The 26,549-nt window shown below is 47.9% G+C and overlaps 1 protein-coding gene across 1 annotated transcript; it reads right to left on the reverse strand.

Annotated features, from left to right (window-relative positions):
- Nucleotides 1-1,578: 1,578 nt before the first annotated feature.
- FBXO31 (F-box protein 31) lies at nucleotides 1,579-26,546 on the reverse strand (the record flags this gene model as incomplete). Its single annotated transcript, XM_029965521.1, has 10 exons — nucleotides 1,579-6,930; nucleotides 8,374-8,738; nucleotides 9,381-9,534; nucleotides 10,265-10,374; nucleotides 11,773-11,847; nucleotides 12,559-12,726; nucleotides 14,240-14,316; nucleotides 18,051-18,137; nucleotides 19,658-19,729; nucleotides 26,381-26,546. Coding segments are annotated over 10 exons (1,497 nt in total), but the record flags the coding sequence as incomplete, so codon positions are not given.
- Nucleotides 26,547-26,549: the final 3 nt, after the last annotated feature.

Here is a 26,549-nt window from a genome sequence, read left to right on the forward strand (position 1 = left end):
CATTCTCCTCCAGGCGATTCGCTGGGGTGATGCAGAGAGAGGAGGGCAGAACCCCGTGTGAACAGACCGACATTCCCCCATTTAGGTGCCTTCCAAAGGCTTGGAAACTGGGAAATGCCAGCCCTCGGTTCACTGAGCAAGATGGGTAAGGTTCCTCCCTCTTCCCCTGGTCCCCAGATTCCACACAGGAACTTCCAGGCTCTGTCCCACTCCAACCCCTCCTGCACTAGGAGGAAAGGCAGGTGATGCTCCCCTCTCAAGCAGGGAAGGAGCTCGGAGTAAAACACATGGCTGAGAAGCAGAGAACAGTGAAAAATTCCAACCCTCCCAAGCAGAAGTGCCCAGCATTGATCCCTCACACCTCCCAGCTCCTTTGGAAGGAGAGGGAAGGTTCCAAGCCAGCATTTGGGAGGTGCATGTGGTTGGTATTCAGCAATGCTGCCACTTGAGAAACTCCATTTGTGCTCCTCCAAGGCCAAACATATGGTAGGAGTTACTGCACACTTTGTGGGTGTGTTTTACTCTTCCCTTGCTAAGGCTGGAATGATTGTGTGATCATACATATAACACAGCCTAAAGGAGTGGGGTCAGATGAGCCTGTAGCACAAGAAAATTAAGGCATGGGATTAGGGGAAGGCATTGGTGGTATAAAAATACATAAAAAAGGGGAAACGGAAGAGGCCAGACATTCACAGAGGCACTGGGGAGTTCTAACAGTGCACTCCAGCCTGGATTAACCACCAGCACTAAGGCAGAGCCATTTCCAGACTAGGAATTCATGCCAAACTTGGGTAGTTTAGTCCTCCACAGCCAAGGTTTGCTCTCAGAAGTAATCATCTGCCAAGTAACTTACCCGCAGAATGGGGCTGCAGAACTCAAAGCACAACATCCACTCCAGGAAAGGCAGGACACGGGGAACTGGGGGCTCCAACTCACGTCCTGGCACAGGAGCATGAATGGCTCCATGGTGGCAGCTGAGCTCATGCCACAAATTCTCCCATTTCAACATAATCCCTCACTTGGAAAAGTAGTTCAGAGCTGAAGTGGGTGTGAATTTGAAGTGTAAGAAATACAGACAACTCTTAAGTCTGATGCCACGAAGAAGGGGGCTGACACCATCCCCCTCCTCATCCCTTGTGCTGGTTTTGTGCCAGCTGATCCCTTTCAGATCAAGTGGAAGGAAGAATGGAAAAAAGTAGTTCAGGATTACCTCATGCTGCCTTTCAGCAAGGGAAAACTGTGGCTGGGAGGGCAGTGAGGGTTCAGGTCGTTAGTTCTGCCACCCCAGTCTCTGCTGCAGGAGGGGGTCGGGCACCACAGGCACCCCAGGGAAGATGCAGGAGGAAAGAATGGGAAACAGGGACAAAGGAAGAAGCAGGATTTCACAGCATGAGGTGTGTGTGGGACGTGCCTGACATTTTGAGGAAATCCTAACTGCTCACCACTTACCAAAAGGAGGGAAAATTAATTCCTATCACGCACTGGAAGACAGGCAGCTGCATGTCAGAAGGGTGGAACCCACCCAACACCTTCCTTTGGGACAAAACAAAACAAAACAAAAAAGGAAGCAACCAGAAGTAAGTTCACAAAACATTGCTTTTTATTATTTGAAATTGGAAAAGGCTTCTCGGGTAACAATGATCAGGTGTAAAAGTAACACACACGTTTCGCTCAGTTTTCCAAAACCCAGGATGGAGTAGGCCAAGTGTTGGGTTTATACACCCCATTCCTCTCAAACCCACGAAGAAAAGGACAGGCAAAACCCCCTCCCTTGAACAGGGGAGCAGACTGGGCAGGTGAGGTGTTTAAACTACAAGTTACCATGTTCCACAAGGATATTTGTGGCATGAAACCAAGGTGCTGGATGTCAAATGATATTTTGGAATGAAAATCTCACCTTTTTGCTCCCACTGCCCTCTGTACAAAGCAGGGATCTGGTGTTTCACCTTCATTTTTAATAAGTACCATGGGGTACTTTATAGACTTATTTACAGTCAAGGCCTACAGGAGATGCCCAGATTAATCCATCAGTGTCATGTTAAAGTGGTGAGTGCAAAATACACACAGAAACAGGGAAGGAGGAGTATCAATCAATGAAAAAAAAGTGCAGAATGCTTTAATTAAGCTAATAAACACAGTTGATCTGAGTGCTCTTTGCCTCAAAAATTAAAAAGACTGCAATCCAAACAAAAACCAGAATCATACATTTTAAATTCAGCACACAAAAACCCCAAAGGTCAGTGGCACTCACAGTTTGGTACCTTATCCTCCACTTCACATCTCAAATATTTCACTGTCCCACTGGTAAGTGATGCTGTCTGAGGGCAGCACAATCCTTTGGCAGCTGAACACAACGGAGGGTTATTGGCCACGTGAGCAACCAGCTACAAGAGAGAGTTAATCCATTATCATTCCCTAAACTAGCAAATTGAGATTAGACAATCCATTTCCACACAACACTCAACACTCCCATTAAGTTCCACTAGTTTTAAATTAATAAAAAGCAGTAAAAAGTCATTTGTTTAAAAGTAAACACTGAGCCAGCTGCAGTTTGGGTTTTTCCTGGTAGCTGACACCTCCAAGCACATTTGCACAGGAATTCCCTTTCTCCCCAGTACTTGTTTCCCAACAAACTGCCCTCTGACTACTGCTGTCCCATTCCAGACTCCTATGTCAGCATTGCTGTTCGCTCCAGAATGAAGCTCACACCCAAACTTACAAGTAATTCCACCCTTTTTCCTCCTCCTCAGTAAAAACCAGCCTGACAAATCCCCACGCACTGCAGAGTCTCCTACAACCACAACGCCCGAGCACAGCACATTCACAGCTCTGAAATCAGGCCCAAGGCAAACAAACTGGCTGCATGAGGAGCTTTGATGCTCCTGCTTTCCAGCTGGCCAAATCCATGTGTTTTGACAACACAGAGAGCAGGACTGAGGAGCACAAAACAGTCTGAGCACGTAAACCACTCACTTGTTCCTGAGCCAGAATTCAGCCCCAGGTCTTGCTGTGGCCACTGGGGCTCTGCAGCCTCATTGCAAATGCTTTTGTTTAATGCAAAAGGCTTCTGCCAAGAGTATTCCTACCCCTGACAAGTTGTTTTCCATCTTCGCCAGCACTTTCCACCCATCTGGGATCAAGAAATCAAGCCAATTGTCCCCAAGATTTTCCACAGAGCCAACAGGACGAGGAGACGTCAGCACCAGGAATTTATCGCCATCTGCAAGGCCCCACCACACATTATCCCTGTCAACAGCTCACAGAAAGATCCCAACAAGCTGGAAAACTAGGGTTTGGGAAAGAAGCAGGGTATGCAGTGAAGACATGCTGTGCAGGGGGTGGTACAGCCTGTACTGAAGATGAACCAGCACAGCAAAAGCCTGTCCTGTCAGCACTGCTTCCCTTTAGGAAAGGCAGGATCAGGACACTGGTCACATCCCCCTCAGCCATGGGCGATCCTCAGATCCAAACTGCCTGCTCCTAAATCTGTCCCCACTCCCCTTGCTTGTTGCCCTTTCCCAAAGATTTCAGAGTTGTGAGTTTTAATTCCCCACCATGTTATCCTGCTTTGCTCTGAAAGCACTGACGCAGCCACGCACAGAGGAACAGGCACAGGAGCACCCCCAGCACTTCTGCCAGTCTCCAAATTCACCATCTTCACAGCTTTACTCACCCCCAGCCAAATCAGGGGGAATTTTGTTCTGAAATGCCACAAAAAACTGAAAAACCTGCCAGGCTTGGAGCAGCAGAAGGTGAGAAAAGGTGTCAGAGGAGGAATATTAATACCAAACTTGCTACTTCCTTTGCTCTAGACAGAACAAAGCCAGGGGGTACCGGCGGTTTTGCCTTTAATCAGGCACATCCTGACATTTTGAGGCCAACCAGGTGAGTTATAAATAAAAAGATGCCACTACAGGGGCAAAGCTGAGCTGTGAAAAATTCCCACAAGGCATCAAGACTCCACAAAGCCCTTCTCTCCAGCCAGCCAAGCAGGTCTCGCCTTCAGGAGACCCTTGATACCGACACTGGAAAGGTTCAGAAGCGACAAGCTACAACCTGTGCCAACAGCCAACCAACGAGTCCTTGCCCAGGTGACAAAGCAGACCCGGACTCAGCACGGAGCAAAACCCTCCTGACAACTGGTATCCATGGGTTTGCACTCCCCAGCAGCCTCCTGGGAAGCTGCAGGTAACAACTTTCATGACAGCAGTGGAACGCACTTTACACACTCAGCCAAGCCACTGTAACAGGTTGCAAGGAGGAGGGAGGATACAGAGTCAGGTCAGTACTCAGGAGAGTGACTCAGGCCTCAGGCAAGTGCTTGCAGGGCATTCAATGCAGTCTGGACTTTAAAATCTCAATTTATAAAATTTTAATCTCAATTTTAAAATTTTTAATCTTAATTTAAAAACCGAATGCAAAAACTATCAAGTCAGTTGTGTAAAACTCTTATGATTTTTATTTTTTGTGGGGGACACTGAAGTGGGGAGGAATCTGCAATCAGAGCTATGGATCCAGCTGAAGAAAAGCTGTTTTTTGGGACAAGCAAAGGAAACAACTTCCAAAGGGGACATCTCTCATCCCTTTAGGCTGTTAGAGAACACAAGGCAGCCAACACACTGACTGCACCAGCCTAACAGCAAACTCCAAGATAAACTGGCCACCCAGTTACCAGAGTCCTAGTCATGGAATCATTCAGGTTGGAAAAGACCTCTGAGATCATCAAGTCCAACCATTAACCCAGCACTGAACATCTTTAGGTGTCCCAGAAACCTGCATCAAACCTGGAAACCTCTGTCTGCAACATGAGGCACATGTTCTGCACAGAGCTCAGCAGCTACAGCAAAAGGCTGAGATGCCTGATTTTAGCTCCAGGTCAGTTCTCTGCCCACTCACCAAGGCACAGGAACTGCCACCTCCCTCTCTCCCAGCCCTGTGTGATCTGAACTGACTCTTCCTTCTGCTGATGCCCACAGGAACACCTCTGACAGGCTGCTCACAACCAACCTCCTTTTTACAGCTTATTCACCAGGACAGTAACAACACTTCAGCTCCTCACCTCTAACACTGAGGCAGCTTTTCCACTCCTGACAAAGCTGTAGGAAACAAAGAAAAAAGTGCCCTAAATCACCTTCAAATTCGCAGACGTTTGTAAAACTCTATCCAGAGAGACAGGAATTAATCCTGTGAGTGACATGACCTGCTGCTCAACGTCTCTGCTGGAGCCTGGGTTCTCACACAGCTTGAGGGAACACACGACAGCCAGAAATGGCAAAAAGCCCTTGTGAGAGTGAGAATAAAAGCTGCTCACAGGCAGTGGAACCAGGCAGGGACTGAACTCCCAGCACATGTACAGACACATTTACAAACCTAAACCTGCAGAAGATGTAAAGGCAGAGGTTTTTTTTAGACACTGATCTGGGTAGAAGAGAAGGAACCTGGAGTTTGTCGTCACAGCCAGAGGGAAACTGCAACAAAGGATCATGTTAATGCTGATGGTTTATAGCACAACTCAGAGTCTGTAGATGAGCACTGGCCAGGATTTCCTGTACAGAACAGTCTATAGGGAATCTACTTCCTTGCCTGCAGCCCACAATTCCCAGTGGAGCTCAGATCTGCCACAGAATGCAGGTATCATGGAAAGAAATCAAGCTCAAAAGCTTTCTGTGGAAGCAACAATCACCTGGGATGAGACAAGTACAACTAGAAAGGGAACAGAAGGGTGCTGTGAGTGGAGCAGCAGCACCCACCTGTCAGCACCCACTGCAAAAGGCGCCAGAAGGAGCCACAGAAACATGAGGAGAATCCCTCGTCGCTCCCTTGGACTGCAAAGGGCAACCTGATACAGGAATGACACCCAGCTGGGGTCACACCAGTGACAGTGACACGTGGCACCTTCTGCTGCCCATCACAGATCAGAGCCAGCAGGCTCCAGCTGCCCTTATCTCACAGTTGGTTTTCTTTTTGCTCCTTCCTTTACATTTTCAGACCCACTTTTACAAGACCTGAGGTGAATCTTTCAGATACAAAGCAGTTGGAACACACCAGCTTTTACAGTTTACACTCATTTCCAGTTCCACACCCAGCTCCTGTAAGAAAAAAGAACCATCTCCTCTGTGCTCAGGGAGACACACAGACCTGGAGCCCCAGGGACAGCACATCCATCAAGCTCCAGAAGCCAGGATAATGCTACACACACTTATTTGCAGTGGGGATCCTCCCCTCGCTGCCAAGCTGAGGGTACTTCTCCAAAGGAAACCACACACTCCAATTCCCAAGCCAAGGATGAAGGTATCACACCACCCTCTCCTGGCAATGCTACACCCAGAGAAACGTTTCTCTGGAGAGGAGGACATGCTTTGTCACTGCCTGTCCCTCTCATCTGGCATTATTTTTGTCCCAATACATTCTTTTTTTTTTGCAGTAAGAAAGATCTTTTTCCTCCTCTGCAGGATCCCTTCAGCTCTACAAAGCTATGCCACAGACTGGGTAACAAGGACTGCTGGGAAGCAGCGTGGAGTGGCAGGGAGGAAAGGGCAGTCATGGATATTTTAACTGGGGTGTGTACATTTGGGGTAAAAAGGCTTTTTATTAAAAGTGCATGCTTTTATCCAGAGGTACCGAGAGCAAGGAATCCCCCCCCAGCTCTGGCTGGGGGAGCGCAGCAGCCTTTGCAACCCCGAGCCCTGTCCGTCACAAACCACCCGTCAAGTCGCCAGGGACTGAATGTTCTTGAGCATCTCATCAAAGGCCTCACGGGAAGGCGCTTCTGCGTTCTGGAAGGAGACCTTGATCCTGCTGTAGAGGCTGAAGGATTTCAGCTCCAGCCAGATGAACCCAAAGCGGTCGTCGTCGAAGAGCACGAACACCCCCGGCGTCCGCTCGGGGCTGGTGAAGCCGTGGCCGGCGATGAGCCCCGTCCCGTAAAAACTGCCAGGAGAGGAGAGCAAAAGAGGGGTGAGAAACAGCCAGGATCACCCAGTGTTTAGTAAAAAAAACGAACAACGTGGAACAACATCAGTGACAGATGAGGTCACTGTCAAACACGCTGATGGGCGCCACAGAACAGCGAGTTTTACACTCAGTTTTTCCTCACATAAAACGCTGCCCACACACAGAAACAAGGCGGTTGGAAAAGACCTCTGAGATCATCAAGTCCAACCTATGACCTAACTAGACATGGCACTAAGTGCCACATCCAGTCTTTTCTTAAACACCTGTTGATGCCATTTTAAGACAAGAAACTCTCCACTGCTATTTGCAGGTTGCTGCTTTGGGTTATTCTAATTAGCACCTGCACATCCTAATTATTCTGTAGTTCAGCCCAGAAGCCCATCTGCGATTTACTTTTGCAACTCAAGGATCAACAGAGGCCCAGACAATCCTCACAGGAAATGAAAGGCATATTGAGAGGGTGACCTGAGAGACAAACCTTGTGCAAAACTGAAGGGAAGGGACAGAAAAATCTAAAAAGCAGAAAAATCTACCGTGATCTGAGGAGGAATAAAGGTCAGTCCCACCTCCAAGCAAGCAGCAGGTGGAGCAGGGTTCTATCCAAGCACAAGTTAGTTGTGACAGCAGGAGCCTTCTGGGATTAACCAGCTATTGGTAGGTTTTTCCATGAGCACAGATGTGTGGCTGAATGTCACCTGCCTAAGCCTCAGCTTTTGGGCTGTTTTTCCACACTTCATTTAGTGTGATGCTTCACTGACTCCAGCTCCCATTCAACAAGGCTCTCTGCATGCCTGGACCTACTGTTTGGAGTGTTCAACACCTTCCAGGTCTGGCCCCAAGGCACCAGAGGCCAGGGAAGGGTGGGAGAGAGCACTGTGTTCCCAGAGCCAAGGAACACAAATGACACACACAGGAACGGGAAGTAGCTTGAACAGAGTTCTAAATATATGACCTGGGCAGCTCTGGGAAACAAAACACCAAAAAAAAAAGGAGGTGTGTGGAACACAGGAGAGGTGCTGGCTTCAGAAGTAAGCAGGATAAGATCTAGCAAGGAAGTGGGATGGCAGATGGCAGTGTGGTGAAAAAGGGAGCAAACAAGAGTGTGGGAGATTGGGCGGCAGAGGCAGAACACAGAGAGGTGGTGAACTCCCCATCCCTGGAAGTGTTCAAGGCCAGGCTGGATGGGGCTTGGAGCAACCTGGTCTAGTGGAAAATGTCTGCCCATGGCAGGGGGTAAAGCAAGATACGCTTTGAGGTCCCTTCCCACCTAAACCATTCTGGGGTTCTGTGAAATCTGATCCCAAGGGACTGGGAATCTGCAGGCAGGTAAATGGCACACAAATACAGGACACACCTCAAAGACTCCCCCTTCCCTTTCAAAAAGTGATTGGCACAACTGGCACCAGCAGTCCCCATTACCAAATTCGGCAGGTCCGCGGATAGTCCTCATTCCTCGAAATGACTCCCATGGGCAGCACGAAGGGCTGGGAAGCTGGTGCCTTGTCCGGGGTCATTCCCTCTGCACCAGCAGCAGTCTCTTCCCCCTCAGCACCTTCTCCTCCCAGGGGACTGGCAGCAGGCTGGGAGGCAGCCTGCTGGGAACGCTCCTCTTCCTCCTGCCGCTGCTCCTGCTCCTGCTCCTCCCGCCGCACCTGCTCCTGCACCTCCAGGACGATGCGGGACAGCTCGCTGAAGTCACGCAGGTTCTCGATGTCGGGCAGCTGCAGAGGGTGTGCCAGGTCGATCTCCACAGTCTGCTGTCCAGCTGGGATGTTGGGATCTCCCTAGAGACAGGAAGCAACAAAGCAGCTGCAGAGGCAGGGAGCTACAGAGTTCAGAGCCGTGTCCTCCCCACGTCATCACCTGACTTCGACAGAGTTCACCCGATTCTACAGTCAACGAGTTGGCAACAAAAAAGGGTCACTTGGACCTTGTTGTTCCCTGAGCTGTCAGTTGTCATCTCTGCTTTCCCCTCTCCCAGAAACAGTTTTAAATCAAAAGCTACAAGCCAGGCTGTACTTCCAAGGGTGAAAGAAAGTCAAAGCTGTGGCTGCATTTTGCCAGAATCCTCCTTGCAGAGAGGAAGGAGCTCACTTGCCTGACTGCAGTGGAGAGCTGCCAACATTTGGTACCTGCTCCTCAGACACACGCAAGGGATCTCCAGTGACCTGCTACCAGCTGCTCACAGAAAGCAGCTGGAAGGGAGAGGAAGGGACGGGGAAGCCAGGTGGAATCAGAAGAAACCTTGCAGATCAGGTTCTAGTTACTCTGCATGCGCTGAGATTCACCCAATGCCACCAACCCCCCCAGGGAACAGGGTTTGGGGTGGCAACAACTGACTGTGTCTGACACAGAGATCCCTCCTATTCATCCATGGCATTGAGAATACTTTAACAAGCACTTGAGAGAAAGGGAAATGCACTCACAGTGATTTTAGTCCCCTTGGCTTTCTTCCCATGAAAGCTCAGCATGACGATCTCCAGCCCGTGGCTCCCGTAGGTGCCTTTGAAGAGCCCTGGCCTGATGAGGTCGTCGGGGCTGCTGGGGGGGAGGTAGATGCGGCGGTAGGTCAAGCAGTTGCTGTGCAAAACAAAAACATTAGAGAGAGGTTAAGGGAGAATCCCTCACCATGAGGAATGTCTTGGCATTCTGCTCCTCCAGCAGCTTTAGGATGTCGCCAAGAGAGGTGGGATCTGTCTTTTCAGCAATACCAACAAAGCTTAGTGGATTTCGCTTTACACCTCTGCAAGCACTTCCTCTCTCCCTCCCTTCACTTCTCTCCCAGTCCTACTTAGCACACCAGGAAATTCCTACAGCAAGGTCACAGTAAACTTCCTCACTCCCTGGAATTTCCAGAAAACCTAAGAGTGAAGCATATTTAAACATATGTTACAGTGAGGTGGCTGTACTCTGAACTATTCTGAGGTATTAGAAGCTTGGAGTGATGGTTAAAACCCCCCAATTTCTCAGGGACTGTATAATTTCTGCACTACAAAGGATATTGCTGACTAATATGGTAATAAGCAGACACTCCTTGGGACCAAAGGCATTTGCCCTGTCTTCCAATTAAACACAGTTAAATGACTCAAAAGCACCTTACTGTGCATATTTGTTGTACAGAACTTGGAACCTTGTTCTTACTGCTGTAATTACACCTCTGGAAAGCACTGTGTATCCCTGCAAGGGGCCTGCAGAGAGAGAGCATTCCTATGGCTGTGAGAGCCCAAGGAAAACCCTTATCTTCAGGACAAATGCTCCAATATGCTTGTGAAATTGCAGCAGCGTCAATACCAAGAGCTGGAGCTCTTACTCATATTGGCTGGTGTAGATGAACTTCATCAAGATGAGCTCTTGCATGTGTTCATGGAAGATGTCTTCCAGAGTCCGACCCCACTCTTCCCTTAGCCACGTCCGGAATTCCTGCAGCACAAGGAGGAAAGGAGCAAGATAAGGACCTTTCAGTGATGTCCCCCAACATGACTTCACCCTGTCAGCATGTTTCACTGGCAGAGCCACAGACAGGGCATATGCTCTGCCAAAGACAGAGGATCAGGCTGGATTTGGGAACAAGCACGTGTTGCTACAGAGCCGGCCTGGAAATAGGCTTAACAAACAGTGATAATGGTAACTATCAGTCACCACACAATAAACATGCCCCCCTTCAAATAAATCACAGGTAGAACCAATACACCTCCTCAGAATAAAACCACAAACATCACCTGTTACTGCAAAGTAGCTCATCTACTACTTCTTTACGTCCTGACGTATCTTGCACTAACTCATTTGTGTGCCCATCATCTGACTCCTGTGCCCTGTCCTGATGTGAAACATAAAACAGGAAGCTTTTGAAAGGCACTGAAGGTTTAGGAGGTTAAATCCTGCTGACTTAATACTGATGCATCTAAATCCAAAGGGTGCTTTGAAACCATCTCCTGAAGTACCTCAGCTCCAGCTCTGACACGTTAATACCCCGCAATGAGTTGGTGTGATAACAGCTTACACTGAGATAGCAGCCTACCAAGTGATATTCCAAACCTTCCTGCTTTATCTCCCAAAGCCAGACCCTCCAATTACCATAATGCCACGAACACTTAACGCAGCGCTTTGGAAGTATTAAAGCATTTCTCATCTGCTACAGCACCAGAAAACACTTCACTAACCCCTTTCACCCAGCTGTTTCCCATTAGCAGACAGGCATTTTACAGCATTCCTGAAGTATCAGAGCTGTCACGTGGAGCCAGCTGGCAGCAAACACCAGTACCTGCAACAGGTATTTATCCTGACATTGATACCTGCACCTTAACACAGGCACTTGAGTCAGGAATCTGCTTTGCTGGGTGGAGCTGACAGACACAGGATAAACAACCAAATGAAGCCTTTAATCCCTCGAGCAAGACAAGCAGTGGGAAGGTGCCTCTCTGACCAGCAGGTATTCAAATGCAGCTGGTACTCACTCCTAGGCCTTTGAAAGATCTTAATTACTCAGACAGCAATACCACAGAGATCAGTGCCTGGAGTGTTGTGTGATGTGCAATATGTGCTGCTGTCTCTCTTTGGACAGGTCTGCTACCAAACAGGAATGGTGTCACAGCAGGGGAAGGAGAAGGGTGCTGGGGCTCAAAGGGTACCCTGGCACAGAGAACTGCCTGAAACAGTAATTCAGCCAAAAGCCCCCAGCCTGGGTTTTCATGTATGTCCAAACACACAGAAGTTAGAAGGCAGGAGACCACCTCCCACCCCGACATCAGCTAACAGCTTATGTTGAGAAAGGGGACACACAAACAGCCTCAGTGCAGACTCCTGGCAGAGCACTCTTACCTCCTGCCTTCCCCCTGACATCCGATGATGATCCGTCTGGTTGCATTTCGTGGAGAACTCGTCCTTCTTTACAATCTGTAGTTACCATGGAGGAGAATTTAACAGGTTACAGACCTGTCCAGAGATACCTCAGATGAGGTAACTAAGACTGTTTACAGTAAATGCTTTACACAACAAATGTTACTGAATCTGATACAACAAAGAAATCATTAAGTGGCACCGAGAGCAGGAGCTGCAGAGTAGAGAAATAAAAAAGAAATAAACCCTCAAAGTATTCTAATAAAAGATAATAGTTTTAAGCTGCTTCTCTATTTCAACTTTCTTTTTTAAAATAAAACAAGCAACCTCTCAGGAAGCTCTTCAAAGCATCCCACATGCTGACTGGATGCTGCATCATCTTCTCAAGGTCTCACCTTGGAGAGAGCTGTAAAACAGGTCTGTGTGTCTGCCTGGACACATTCACCAGCTGCCCAAGGCCATTTTACACATCCCTTCCCCCAGCCTGTGCACATCCTGGTGTTCCCACAGTGTCCCAGCCCAAGAGAAGACAGTACAACAGCCTCACTGTACTACTGCCAGGGAACAAATTCAGAGCAGGGAACAGCCCACACAACTTGTCAGACACATAATGAGTGTAAAACTGGCATCCACACACACAACAAGGTGGTGAAATCCACATCCCTGAAATCAAATTCTACCATTTTTTTGATGAATCCATATCCAGAGCCAAAGGGCACACACACTGCACCCAGGACAGGTGATGCTGGCAGTGCCAGAGGAGCTCACCTGGATGTGGCCATTATGAGGTCCCTTGTGACCATACATACACTCCACTGTTGCACATTTCCTCTCCATGAGGTGAATCCTGAAGAGAGGTTTGAATCTCATGGGATCATCAACATGAGGGTCGTGAGGTGGCAAGTACATCCATCCAATAATGAACAAACCATCTACCTGTAGAGGTAAAAGACACAAAGCCCACAAGATCAGCCTTGTACAGTTTCTCAGGAGTTTGCAGCAAACTCTGGAGGCTGTTCTGGTCCGGGTCAGGAGCTGCAAAACAGCTGCTGCATTTCCAAATGGCTTTCCAGCAATTAAACCAGACCATATGCACTCGCAGCACACCCTGGGTGTGGGTTTCTTTACAAGGCTTCCTGCACCACTGGAAAATGATCAGGACTTTATTGCTGCAAACGACTTTGTGAGGGATGCCTGGAGCGCAGGATCCAGAGAGAGAGACCACACAGCAAGTCAAGCTCTAATTGGTTTGAGAGCTCATGCTGGCAGATATTCCAACAGATGAACTCTGCTTCCCGTGATTATCCCTTCTGGACAAGGAATTATTTGGCCCTATTCCTCACAGGCAGCACAGGAAGCAACGCTCTCCTCTGCTGAGAGGCACAAGTGCCAGCCCCTTTCCTGCACTAACAGAACCCTGCCCCTCAGGCCCTGCAATTCCAGAGGCAGGATATTTTCTAAATAGAGAAATCTGAGACCAGAGCAGCGCCACAGAGGCACTTGTCTTTATAAGGTCACAGTATCATGTAAGTATTGATGCACTTGGATGCACTTTTATACCAGTTCATGGAACAGAATCTTGCAAAACCCAAAGGCCTCGTGATTTGTTCCACTTCAACCTGGCAGTTATTGAACCCTGGTGCAAAGAACAAGGGCTTCAGGCAAACTCCTGGCTCAGCTCTCCCCAGTCAAATGTTGTTCATTAACTGCTCTCCCCAGCACCACCAGAGCTGCCAGACTCCACAGGTCTTGCACCAGTATCACTCTACATCTGATGCACAAGTCTTAGACATGGCTGGTGAAGTGTGGGAACTATAGGAAGCAGAGGTGTAAGAACACAACTGCAAAACCCTTTGCAAAATGTTCAGCTGCAGGCAAAGATAATGCCCTAAGTGATGGGCCACTGCTCAAACCTCTGCTGAACCTGTGCCAGCCACTGGAATATGAGCATTAAACTCTAAATCAAGTCTTTCCTTTAAATATTGATCATGTTTTCTATGTGCTCCTGGGGCTGTTTGAAGTAGAGCTGAAAAATAAAAGGACTTTCTGGAGAAAGGTGGTGATGATGAAAAGAATCCCAGAATCATTTAGGTTGGAAAATACCTCAGAGATCATTGGGTTCTGTGACCAATCCCCACCTTGTCACCCAGCCCAGAGCACTGAGTGCCACGTCCAGCAATTCCTTGAACACCTGCAAGGATGGGGACTCCAGCACCTCCCTGGGCAGCCCCTTCCAATGTTTAACAACCCTTTCTGTGAAGAAATTCCTCCTGATGTCCAATGTAAAAGAAATCAAGAGTGAACCCAGAACCTCTGGGTCCCAATCGCTTGCTTGAGGGCTGATTGTTCAGACTTTCAGTGGTATGAAAAGGGCCACCAGGCCTGGAAAGCATAAAAAAAGGCTCCTCAATCCTCAAAACCACAGCCCCTGGATAAGGTACTCACTCACCACCACGTTCAGCAGTCCCCCGTAGGGCCCAATGTCCGGCTGCCACAGTCCCAGGATGTGCCGGTACCGGTGCAGCACTAGGGAACAGGGAGACACCCAAGGGAGCATATCAAGCTAAGGAATTGGGATTTTGGGAATGAAAATCAGACTGCACATAGCACTGACCAATACCACTCACAACTGCCTTTACTAAGGAAAACTGGTTGTGTCCAACCCCAGCCAGGCAGTTCTGGAACTGAGGCCTCCCACAAGCTCACACACATTTATGTTATTCTCTGCTCCTGGGCCTGTGGAGGGGCAGAACCACCTACCTCGCCAGGAATTCCCAGAAAACTTATGCAACATGGTCCCATTAATGCAAATCACACGATATACCCAGAGCTAAAACCAAATCAAAATATCTGCTGTCTCCAGTTACCAAAAATGCACTCGATGCTTCAGACTGCAAAGCAACAGAAAATAAGGAAGGGCAGAAAGGCAGGAAGGAACAGGGAAATTTGAATGTTTTGAAAGCATTTCCCTGCCTTGTGTAGACAAACTTGTCTCCAGAGTTTAAGCATCCTTAAAACAGCCACTGAGAGCACGGGCAAAGCACAGGGACCACAGCAGCTCAGGAGACCCTGTGGTGTGACCAGGTCAGCCACGGCCTGAGAAATTCTACATAAGCAGCTACATCTCAGCAATGCCCAAAAGCTGCTTCCAACCCCCCTCAAAGCCTACAGCAGCAGGGGAGACTCCTCTTTTTCTCATTCCAGAGCCAGGTGTCCCTTCAATCTCACCTAAATGAAGGACAAGTAGGAATGTTTTCAGCAAGCAGGAGAAAATGGCTGTTACAGAATGATCTTAAACCCCCTCTCGTGAAGAAACCTTAACCTGCCTCCAGTCCTTACCCAGTCAGCCATTCCTTTTGTCCATATAATTCCCTGACATGACCGGTAACCTTCACGTGGAGACACCACACAGTCTGGCATTTTGGGCAGGAACAGCAGGATGCAGATTATTTCTCTAAAGATGGCAAGAAGATACTGCATTTGCCTTACAGTGATGTTCATGGCCAACTCAGAAGGCCACAATAACCCATTCTGGCCTCCAGGACTGGCTTGAAAAATGGTGTTTGCTTTGCACCATTTAAAGGAAGAATTGTGTGTCAGTGCAGCTGTTCCACCAGCTTTGTTTCATTAACTAGTTCAGACAGCAAGAACTAAGGAGTATTTTTATTCCACCAAAGCAGAGAACTTCCACGGAAGTTTAGGACAGCAGGGAGTGATATCCAGAGATGCTGCCAACTGGCCTGGAGGAGCCTTTTTCCTGTGCAGTAAACAATTTCAGACTGATGGCCTGGTTTCACCCAGGGAACCAAGTGCAGCACAAACAGCACCAAGGCAAGCAGGCAAACCACATTCCCGGCTCAGGAATTACACATTAATAAATGGTTTGTGCATGAGCTGCTCCACCCACCACAGTCTGCCTTCTACCCTGTCTGGCACTGAGCTGATAAAAAACAGCTTTCTTAATTTATTCTTATTTTTAGGACAGAAAACTAAGCTGCCCAAGAGGGATGAGGATGTCCCTCCCACCTCAGCTCCTGTTGGAAGCAATTTCAGGAAACACGGCTGAGTCCCAGACACAGCCTCCTTCACCATCCGCCCCGACCACCCTGAAACCTGGAGCTGCAAAGGAGGGAGGAGGCCAAAAAAACCCCATTCACTTCCAAAAGTTACGGAGGAAAATGCTGGTACTTGGCCAAGGGCCCAAACCAGTCTCAAAGCAAAAAGCATGGCCCCATTTTCAAGCCTGGGGTGTCTCCGGGCCCCAATGAGCCAGCAGCTGTATCCTTTGCAGGGAAAAGCTGATGAATTCCAGCTCTGGCTCTTCCCAGCAGGAGACAGGATGGATTGACAGTTGTTTCCCTTCCTGCTCCTCGAAAGAAAATAGCACTTGGGTCTTCCTCCAAGGTTTTCCTCTGCTGTGCACGCTGCCTGTGCTAAATCCTGAAGAAGTTTCTTGCCTATCCAAATTTCTGAGTCCACATCCCGCCAAATTGAGCAAACCCACATCCACTGGATGTTTCAGTACAGCCTTCATCCAGCCTGGATATTATCCACGTTCTACAAGCAGCCCTGCATGCTCTTCAGACGGGAAAGTGGCTTGAATCCAGCTGGGAATGGGCTTGGAAAAGCAGGGAATGGGGAGGGTCCTGAACAGGAAAAACCTGATCTTCTGCAACTCTCCCAGACTCCCAGGATGCAGCAAGGTATCTATAAGTAAAATGAGCTGGAACAATGTAAGCAGTTGCTGTGCCCAGGTTGGTGATAACTGACCTGCTCATGGAAAGAGCTCAGTGTCAGCCAGGTGGTTTTAAATCCCTGGGGAAAGCGATCTAAACTCACCTGCTGGCATGAATAGGAATTAGGGAATGCTTCCATGGTAAATCCTGGCAGGAGGGGAAAAAGGGGGAAATGGGCAATCCCATCTTAAACCAGATGGACTCAGAACCAATAGAATCATTTAGGCTGGAAAAGACCTCTATGATCACCAAGTCCAACCATCCAAGCTTTCCCCAAGTAACACAAAACATCCCTAGAGAAAAGGCGCATGAGATATCAGAAGTTTGGGGTAGCTCAAGAATTTACAACTGAGGGAACAGCACTAAATGTCATTTGAGACATCATAAACAGCACATTTGGAGCAAATATCCAATCTCCAAAGGAATCCATCTTGCAGCTTGGACGTGTCTCTCCTTCCCATCGAGCTCTGGAACACAGCTGGTGTTGACAGGCAGGACTGCCAAACGTAAAACTCTGTACCAATTCCTGCTCTAGTGCTGCTGTTTGTCTGTCCTGACTCACATTAAAGTCTCCATCCCCCTGCACAGCCCATGCTCAGCTGCTTTCTTCAGCACAGGAAACTCTGCAGCATCCACTCCACACATTAATATGTGTGAAAACCTACATTCCAAGCACCAGTGAATTAGTAACTGGAGTCTGCAAAACTCTGCAGACCCAAAGGAGCATCAGAGACAGGTCAACATCCCCTCCAAATAAATACCAAACAGTACTGGCTTCCTTAATTGATGTAAACTGATCAGTATTTCCCCCTCAATTCCAGCTGAACACTGAGCCTTAAACTCCAAGGGTTTAACTATTCTTCCCCCAGCACAATATTAGGAAGGAAAGAATAGTTAATCCAGAGCAGCTTCTTGACTTAGAAAGGCAAATCACGATCTCTGAAACACCAGGAGGATGTTTCCTAGAGACAGAGATGGTGCTTAAAAGGATTCACTGTGCAGGGAGGGAATTACTATGGGAACCCTCAGCATTTTTCCCTGGGAAGGGCTGTGGATCTGTCTACAGCTCACCTGGATCAAGACAAAGCTTTTTACCAGTTCAAAGCTTATTTAGAATTGCTTTTGGGAGGCCTCACCAGGGTATCTGAATAATTTCCTCTAAGAAAGGAGTAATTCACACACAGCAGAGTGAGTGCTCCTGTTCTGGGAACAGAGACCCTCCTTTTGGCACCTGGTCAGGGCAATATTCTAACTCAGGACAATATTCTAACACAGGACCCAGCCAGGACAATATTTTAACTGAAAGCACCTCAAAGGGAGACCAACACACCTCACTGCCTGCCCTGCTCCCAGTCACCTCAAAGGGTCAGAACGCTCTAATGCACAACAGACAGAAGTGACTGATGGGAGCTCCCTGCTGTCCCAAGGTCCATCCCAAAGCCACTTGCTCCAAGCCACGCCACACTCCATGCAGCATGTCGTGCGTGCTCAGTGCAGGAAGCATCAGGCAGCAGGGGTACGTACGGCAGGTGTAAACATCTCTGTACTCCATGTGCTCGTAGTCGGGAAGGATTTTCATAAAACGCCCCGACTTCACCCGTGGGTTTATACCTGAACAGACAGAGCAGGGTGAGTGCCAGCAAACTCTGCTCCACTGGAACCAGCACCAACCATTTCACGGATCTGGACCAACCATGCAGGAAAGTCCAACTCTCTCTTCACTTCCAGCTGTTTCCATCAGCCCCAGTCTCAGGCACAGCCGGTAGCAGGATTTCTCACACACAACTTCCATGTTCCAGATTCCCACACATAATTTACAAATGGCATCTAGTGAATTCCAAGTGGAATCAAGGTCCTCAAAGTCTGCATTGCTGCCTCAAGAAAATCAAGTAACTCCATGGACAGTAGCCCACGCCTTGGATTAGTTCTGCTTTCTAGCACTTACGCTCAGTTCCCTATTTCCCACTTACAGAAGCACAGTCAGTGGGTGCAAAAGTCAGTGAGTCCTGCCAGTAGTCCCAAATTACTTCCTCTGCAACTAAAAAGGTTTATGGGACAGAAGAGAAAATGGGGTGACACTACCAGGAAACTGTTCCACCGAGTGTCTGGGACAGGGCAAGCCGATGGATCTGAGCAGGAACGCCGAGATAGTGGCTGGTTGTCTTTCCCGAAAGCCAGAAACAACTGCCAATCATTCTAACTTTGGAATAACCATCACTAGTTGGGATTGCTGGATGGATGTGGACATCCACCTTATACAGACCATCACAGAAGTGGTGCTCACACATCAAGTGTCACTCTGCTAACGGATTCCAAAACTACTTGGTGCAAAGGGAGACTGAAAACATGTGTGAGACAGATCTGCTGAAGGTTATTAAATCAACAAACAGATTAGACTCTGGAAATCCCTCAATCTGTAAACAGTGAGAGCATTTAGGAAAGTGTTACATAGACTTTGCCCTCTTCTCATTCCCTAGGTGACTTTCACAGCTCAGCTTCTGCCTGCAAAGGGACAGGGAGGCAGCCTCTCCATGGATCCAGGCCTCCATCCAGCCCTTAGCCCACTCTGGTTTCCCTCATCCAGTGATGGCCCCATCCCTCCTTCCTGCAAGACAGAAGATGTGCATCTACCTCAAGAAGGCACAGTGGGGCTAAGGAGTTGGGGTCCCGCTCCCACAGACATTTCCAAAACACAGTGACAGCTCCTGCCAGGCTCTTCCCCTTCAGGAGCAGCCCAGAGGAATGCTCATCCCTTTCCTTACAGCACTCTCCCACTCTCCTATAACTGTGTCTTTTTACTGAGATCAAGGCTTAGAAAAAATACCCATTAATTCCTTAGCAAGACCCAAAAATGGCAAAACAGGATGAAAACCCCTCAATACACCTTATTATAAAATCAAATTACATGCTCTTTTCCCACCAAAGGACTGGGAGGCACAGAAATCCCAGCTCTTGGCACCTGCTTACTATTAAATGAGCCTCCAAATATGTCAACTTCCCAGACGAAAACCCTGCCAGTAGCAAGTCTGGCAACTTAAGCCATCAAAGCTTAATAAATATTCAGCATTTATATGCTCTCAAAACTGGTACTAAGCAAGGACATGCAGATTTATATCAGCTCTATCACTTACGTTTGGCGTAAACATCTCGACAGGACACTCCTGTGATCTCCAATTTCCTCAAGTTTTCACAGACTCCATATTCTGCAACAACACAGATAAAAGTGTCAACTCTGGCACAAAGGGATTTGTACCCAGGGTCTTGATATCCACAGCTTGAGCATAACTGGGATCTGATTAGGTGCTTTCTTGAAGCTGCCAAAGTAGACCAAAATCTTATCTCTGCTTTAAAAACAGAAACTGAACGTAATTCTGCTGTGGAATCCAACACATTTTACAAGCAGTGCTTGCAACAAACACACCATAAGGCACAAACAAACACAGCAAAGTCACAGCTGCTTACACCTCAACCAGAAAGAGTGTGAAATGTGGGAGACGGCCTCATTCCAGCTGGGATTGAATGCCTGTTTAGATCAAATCACAACTGTGCATAGTAATTATCTACTCCCACTGAGGTACCCAACAGGGAAAACTGCTTATTAGGATCCTAAAGAAAAGGTCACAGACTTGAAAAAGAATGAAATGGAGACATAAAACAGGCATCAGCATGTACAAATATGGTTACACTTGAAAGCAGATCAGATTGAGAAGGGGCTGTTGTACAGTGAAATGCCTTTGATTGTTACAGAACACCCCGAAAACAAAGCGAGTCGGAGACCTCAGAGCAGCTTTGAAGCAGAAAATGAGATTCTCTCCTTTCATTTTCAGGAAGTCAACGTCGAACTTCTAAGAAACTTCAAATAAAATAAAGGCAAGTACTAACATCTCGGTGCCAGAAATCCTCAGAAACCCAGAGGGAGGAGATGAGAGAAGGGAGATCCCAAAAAATCAGCAGCAACAAAAACTACCCTACTGCAGTGACCCTGATAGATCTCAGAACGGAAAACTGCCCTCATTGACATCAAAGACATCTATAGCACAGATCAAAAGCACCTTCCCTCAGCAGCACAAACATCTGCCAGATTATGTGACATGTGTGTCTGTGGAGACCCTCATCAAACCACTAAATATGAAACTTATCCTGGGTCGAGTATCCTTGAATTAACAATCAACTGTGGCTGTCAAACACCACCTAATGCTGGAAACCTGCTGCAAGTGAGAATTCAGCTTTCATATACAAGAAAAGCAGAAGTTTCCCTGAATTAATTCAACCTCCTACCGCCTATAAATACACTTCCATGATGATAAAGCACGCACAAGGCTTCCTGCCAGCCTGCCTGTGGGGAATACACGTCCTGCACAACATCACTCTGGGTAAGCAGCAAGGTCAAGAAAGGTGAGAGTGGGCAGAAGGCACAGCAAACATGTTGCCCTTCATCAAAAGATGCAAAGGTCAGTGGTAGAATTCCTGCTGACTTCCATGGCCAAAGCCAGAGGAGCTCTAAGTGTTATCAGACACAAGGTGGGATGAGGAAGCACAGTCAGCCTGAGAGCCCAGAGAGCTCGAAGGAAAGAACAGCCCAGCACAAACAACAGTCAGTGCTGGGCCTCCGCCAGCTGAGTCAACAGAGACTCCTGGGAAACCAGAGCTCCAAGGCAGCCCGGGAATCCATACCCTCCCTGTGTGCCCATCCCTCCTGCCAGAGCTATCCAGGTTTTCCACAGCTGCTCTGCACGTGCACACACGTGGGTACAACATCCAAGGGACGGAGGGAACAGAACGTGTCCTCAGCTGATCGGAAAGTGAGAGCTGTTTGGAAGAGGATGGGAACACTGTGGTCAGAGCCTGGAAACAGGCAACTCTTTCCATGTAAACAAACACTGCCCTGGCCCCAGGACAGGTAAAATGTGCCCTTTTTGCACTGCAGGCAGATTGAAGTCAGTCACTGAAGGTGTTTGTACTGCACTGGAATGGGAGGAGACACATGGAGCATCCTGCCCAAACTGCATCTCTAACAGCACTATGAGCACACTGACGTTCCCTCTTCCTCCAGAAGGTGCTCATTTATCCCAGAATATTTTCCCCAGACCTGTAAAGCACTCCAAGCACAGGCTCAGTGCAGTGCCATGGCAGATCCACCACCAGCAGGTATTTCCAAACAACAGGGTGGGGTGGGAAGTAATTTGTTATCAAAGCTCTATCCCAGTTACACCCAAGTGCCTCTGATAACCTGCAGCACAACTTTATGAAAGCCAAACCAGGATTAAAGTGGTTGTAATTCAAATCTTTCTTGGAAAGATTCAGATTTCTTTCAAGTAATACCAAACTCCTTTAAAAAAATAATACAAAAATATAGGATTTCTATATCGCTACACACTACTTGACATTACATATCCAAGGCTTATAAGGAAGTATTATCCTGAAAAAAAACAATCTCATCTTAGTGTGCTTTAAGACTCATTTTATAACTAGTTCTTATCTTGTTTTGGTCAGCAAACAACTACAGAGAGTGAAAATGCCACAGTGATGGCTGAGCTCCATAAGTGCATCACTCCAGCTCTTCTGACCCAGGAGCTGTTCAGACCATTTGATGAGGAAAAAATCAGTCTTTTGACTCACAGTGCCTAAAAAACCCCTCCAAATATCACAAGCAAGAAAGCTGGCTGTCTCTTTTTAACCCAGAAGAGGGACATAAATTAACAGTAAGGACAGCTTCCAAATAGCTACAGAAAAATAAAAGTGGTGAGATTTTCTTTACAGAGAATAGAAATCCTTTTCCAAGAGAGCTCTGAAGGGCTCAAGCTTCCTGGAAAATTCCACTTCAGTACAATTAAATCTATTTTTAAGGAAATGTATCTCAGCACAGCAGCTCACTGAGTAAAGTATTTTAAGGAGTTAACAGTCACCAAAACTCACACGTTGGAAAATGGCTACTTAATTCTGCTTCAAAAGCAAGGATGGAAATTGGTTTTCAAGTTCCCAGCTGACCAGCTGGAAAGCCTATTGGAGTGGGATTGTGAGGAGTGCTTGACTGATTTACCAAACACAGGGACACGGTGCTGTTTCCATGGTCACATGCACTGGAATTTAAAGGACTTGGAAAAGCAGCCTCCATTTATTATGATCTGCACTAATACTCTGGAAGTGTCACATACCCTGCCCTGCTCCCAACACTTCCAAGCCTCACATTCCCTCCTCCTCCATACGAGAAGCTGTGTTATGCTGAAGTTTAAAAAACAAACAAGGCTCTTCCATCCCAGGCTGGGAAGAACCCTTGTGCTAATATCAGAGACCAAATTCCTGCTTTTTTCCCCACCTTTCTCAGCATGGCAATGCCAGGGAGCAGCTGCCATCTGTGTGTGGACATCCGCAATTCAGAGGAAATTGGGATGTCTGGCAGAGCTTGACAGCCTTTACCACTGCTGAACTTCCACTGTGTCCTCTCTAATGAAGTCCTCCAATTATTCCTAGATAAATGCATGTTCACAAGGCTGGACATGAAACAGAGAGCACAGAAACTCACTGGATTATTCCAGTGACCACTGAAATGGAAGGTTCTCAGGTTAGCACCTCTGAAATACCAGGTAGATGAGTTTGGAAACCACCTTCTTGTTTCCAAAGTTGAACCTTCAGATTAAGACAGACCAAGTCCCCTCCCTGACACTTCTCCCAGTGGAAGGCTTGTATTTACCACTCCTGTGTGGATGCCTCGGAGTCTTGTGAGAGCTGAACTCCATCCAACAGTTCCCTCAGGGTGTAAAAATCACATACCATTCTTGTCCACAGGCACCTCTTTCCATACAACCTGAAGGTCAGAAACTCTAACCCCTTTGCTGACATTTTCCAGCAGGTCCAAAAGCCATTGGAAGTTGTTTTCACAAACAAAAGCCTTTTCATTCAGGCTCTAGAGCTGTTTATTCTGCATTACTGGTCTGCTCCCAGACGTTCTGCTGCATTTGCCCTGTTTTGGTACAAGATGAAGGCAGTTACCACGTAAAATGGACTATCAGGTGTTAACCAAGGTAGGTCAGGCCACCAGCCAGGGTGAAATGGGCTTTAATTCTGCTCCCACTGCAGAGATCAGCAGTCTCCTATTTATAGAAAACATGGAAGTGACTGCAACCCTCTTCTTGCCAAGGAAGCAATTCAGAGACATTGTTTACCCCAAACAGTTGCAATGATAAAAGGACAACGGCCCAAACAGCCGTGTCAGTGTTACACAACTCCTGGTTACTCCCAGTGCTCTCCCAGTTCACAACCAGCAGCAAAAGCCACTGTATTTTCAGGCAGATACTTGGAATAACCACAACATGTTTTCAACACTAATCTACAGCTGAGTTGGCCCACAGCAGGGCAAGAACAACACACCAACACTCCATGGATCGAGGGCCCTGTCCAACTTGGGACACAGCCAGGCTGTTCCTTACATCCAGCGCTGCTCCTGTCCAAGATGAAGGTAAAAAAATGGCCAAAACAAAGCACTGCAACAACCAGGTTCTCTCAGAGAAGCTACTCTCTGTTCTCTTTAATTTTAGGATTGTCCTTCCTGCCTCTTCACTGTTGAGCATTTCTGAAAACATGTGTAGTTTTGCACATACAACTGACACCAAGTTCCAGTTACTTCTGGAACATCACGGTGGACTTTGATGATCCTCGTGGCTCCCTTCCAACTCAGGATATTCTAGGATTTCATGATCATCGGCAGAGTGAATAAGGCACCAATACAAGGGGTATTCTTGGAGGGGCACAAGTGCTCTCACCCTGTTTTCAGAACATGCAGCCTCACAACAAGACTCAGGCAGATACAAACACACCCTTTAAGTACTGACCTCAGCCGGGAAGTGGCTTGTTCTTGAGAAAGATTACAAAAAGTGATTACATTTTATGTTTGACTGTCACACAGCACCAGTGTATGGCTGCACAGGAACACAGCACAGGGTTTTCTAAATATTGTATGTGTATTTATATACTAACACCTGATATATACCTATAAAATAATGCCCATTTTGATACTCACATACATCTACTCAACGTGACAGTCCTAACACAACAGTAATTACTTTCACTGCTGTGCAGAGCAATTCAAAGAACCACAAACAGCCTGAGAAGTCCAGATTAGGACCTGCTTGGAAAACCAGGACTGGCTGAAAGATTGCAGTATCAGTTTTCACGCATGTAGGAAGTTTTCTGCCCAGGAACCTGCCCCTCATCTACTCAGCAGAGCTTGGGCACCTGTGGCACATGATCTTCCTCAGTCCCACCAGCAGCCCCCCACCGTGCTCCCTGACACTGCTTGGAATGGGTATGTTGGGAAACACAAGAAATAGTGTGCAAAAAGAATCAAAAATTGGTTTATGCATCTCTCACCTGGTTGTTAGCTAAGGGCCTTCAGATAAAAGTGTAGTCTCAATACCTTCATTTCCTACCCAGTTTAGTTTTAGCCATACAAAGCCCACTGCTTCCATATATTTCAGCTGAGCTGTTGAACATTGCTTTACATGCTGGCAAGAAAATCCAAGGAGCAGACATGATAAATAAATGCATTTCCCCATCAGGCCTAATTTAGTGGTTACTTTACAAGCCAACTTAGCTTATATTTAAAAGCTATATACATTTCTATAGGACCATTTTGCCAGGACCATAACCTATTAAAATAATTAATCAGTGAAGTTTTGCAAACCATTCACCAAATACACAAACATCCGTGAGGACTCTATGTCACTAGAGGAGTACAAGGAAAGAATTAACCCCATTTTATTAGCCTGTCTCCTAAAAACAGTATTAATTTATGGGGCAACGCTGAACTAAGAAATAAAAATGCTTCAGTTTACATTTTCTAGGTACAGCCTTTGTATTGTCCAAAGGTTCTTGAATACTGCTGATAAGGCATGAATTCATTCCTGCAAGGCTTCATGGATTCCAAGGGATCCCACTGCAGGCAGCCACTGACATACCCAAATCCTGCATCCCGATGCCCTCACTGGTATTAAAAGCAGAAAACAAACAACGAGAAAATATACATGACTTCATGTGCTGGCAGCAGAAGCACCTGGCAGGATCACAGTGTTTGGAGAGATGAGCACAGCAAGGCAGACCTTGGAGGGTGAGACAGGCACTGGATTAACAAACAGGGGACAGAGAGCCACATGAGTGAGGATGAGGAGTAATGAGTGAGATCTGCAGCCTCACAGAGCAGGGCTGAGGAAAAACCACCCCCAAAGCCTTCACGTTACTGCAGCACAGCATCCTTGCACCAGGCGCTCCCCGGGAAACACACACGCTAACCTGGGATTCCTCCACAATTCCCAAATGGATACTCTCTCCCAGACCTGCCCTCCTCCGTGCACCCACCGGTGTGCTCCCACGGCTCCAGGAATCCCAAGAGCCCCTTTTTTCCCTAGTTCGGGGACCGAGCATTCCCTGTTCTCGCTGCCTGCAACACCCCATCCTCAGGATTCACCCAAGGACACCCCACATGGAGGCATCATCTCCCAGGGCTGCTCCCTTCCCATTCCTGCCCTCCAGCTGCCCCCGGGGCACAACCCCAGACCGACGCCCTTCGCCACATGCCACCCTTTTGCAGCAAGTGCCACCACCAAGGGGCAGTGCCCACAGGTCCCGAGTTGTGCCCTCTTCTCCGCCCTCCACACATGGAGCCCTGCGTGCCCCTGTCACGGCCCCACAGCTCGCATCCCCAGACCGTTCTGCATCCCTTAAGGACCCCACTCCACACTCTATCATCTTCTCGCACTCTCCCTCTCCTCCTGCATGCTCCAGGCCCCTGACCTCGCACTCCTGACCCCATCCCCTCTCTGCACCCCCGGGCCCGTCCATCCCCCCGGGGCGGGCGGTACCTTCGCGGCAGCGCCGCCGCCAGATCGTGTCGGTGCGGAGGATGCGGCGGAAGGTGGTGCAGACGCGGGCCAGGCTGGGCAGGTCAGTACCGGGCAGGGAGCCGAAGATCTGCACCAGGAGCTCCGGGGGCAGCTCCAGCAGGGACAGCGGGGCCCGCCCGGCAGGGCC

Source organism: Manacus vitellinus, unplaced genomic scaffold, assembly GCF_001715985.3.
Source record: "Manacus vitellinus isolate BGI_N305 unplaced genomic scaffold, ASM171598v3 scaffold_10_pilon, whole genome shotgun sequence".
In the NCBI taxonomy this organism is placed as follows: domain Eukaryota; kingdom Metazoa; phylum Chordata; class Aves; order Passeriformes; family Pipridae; genus Manacus; species Manacus vitellinus.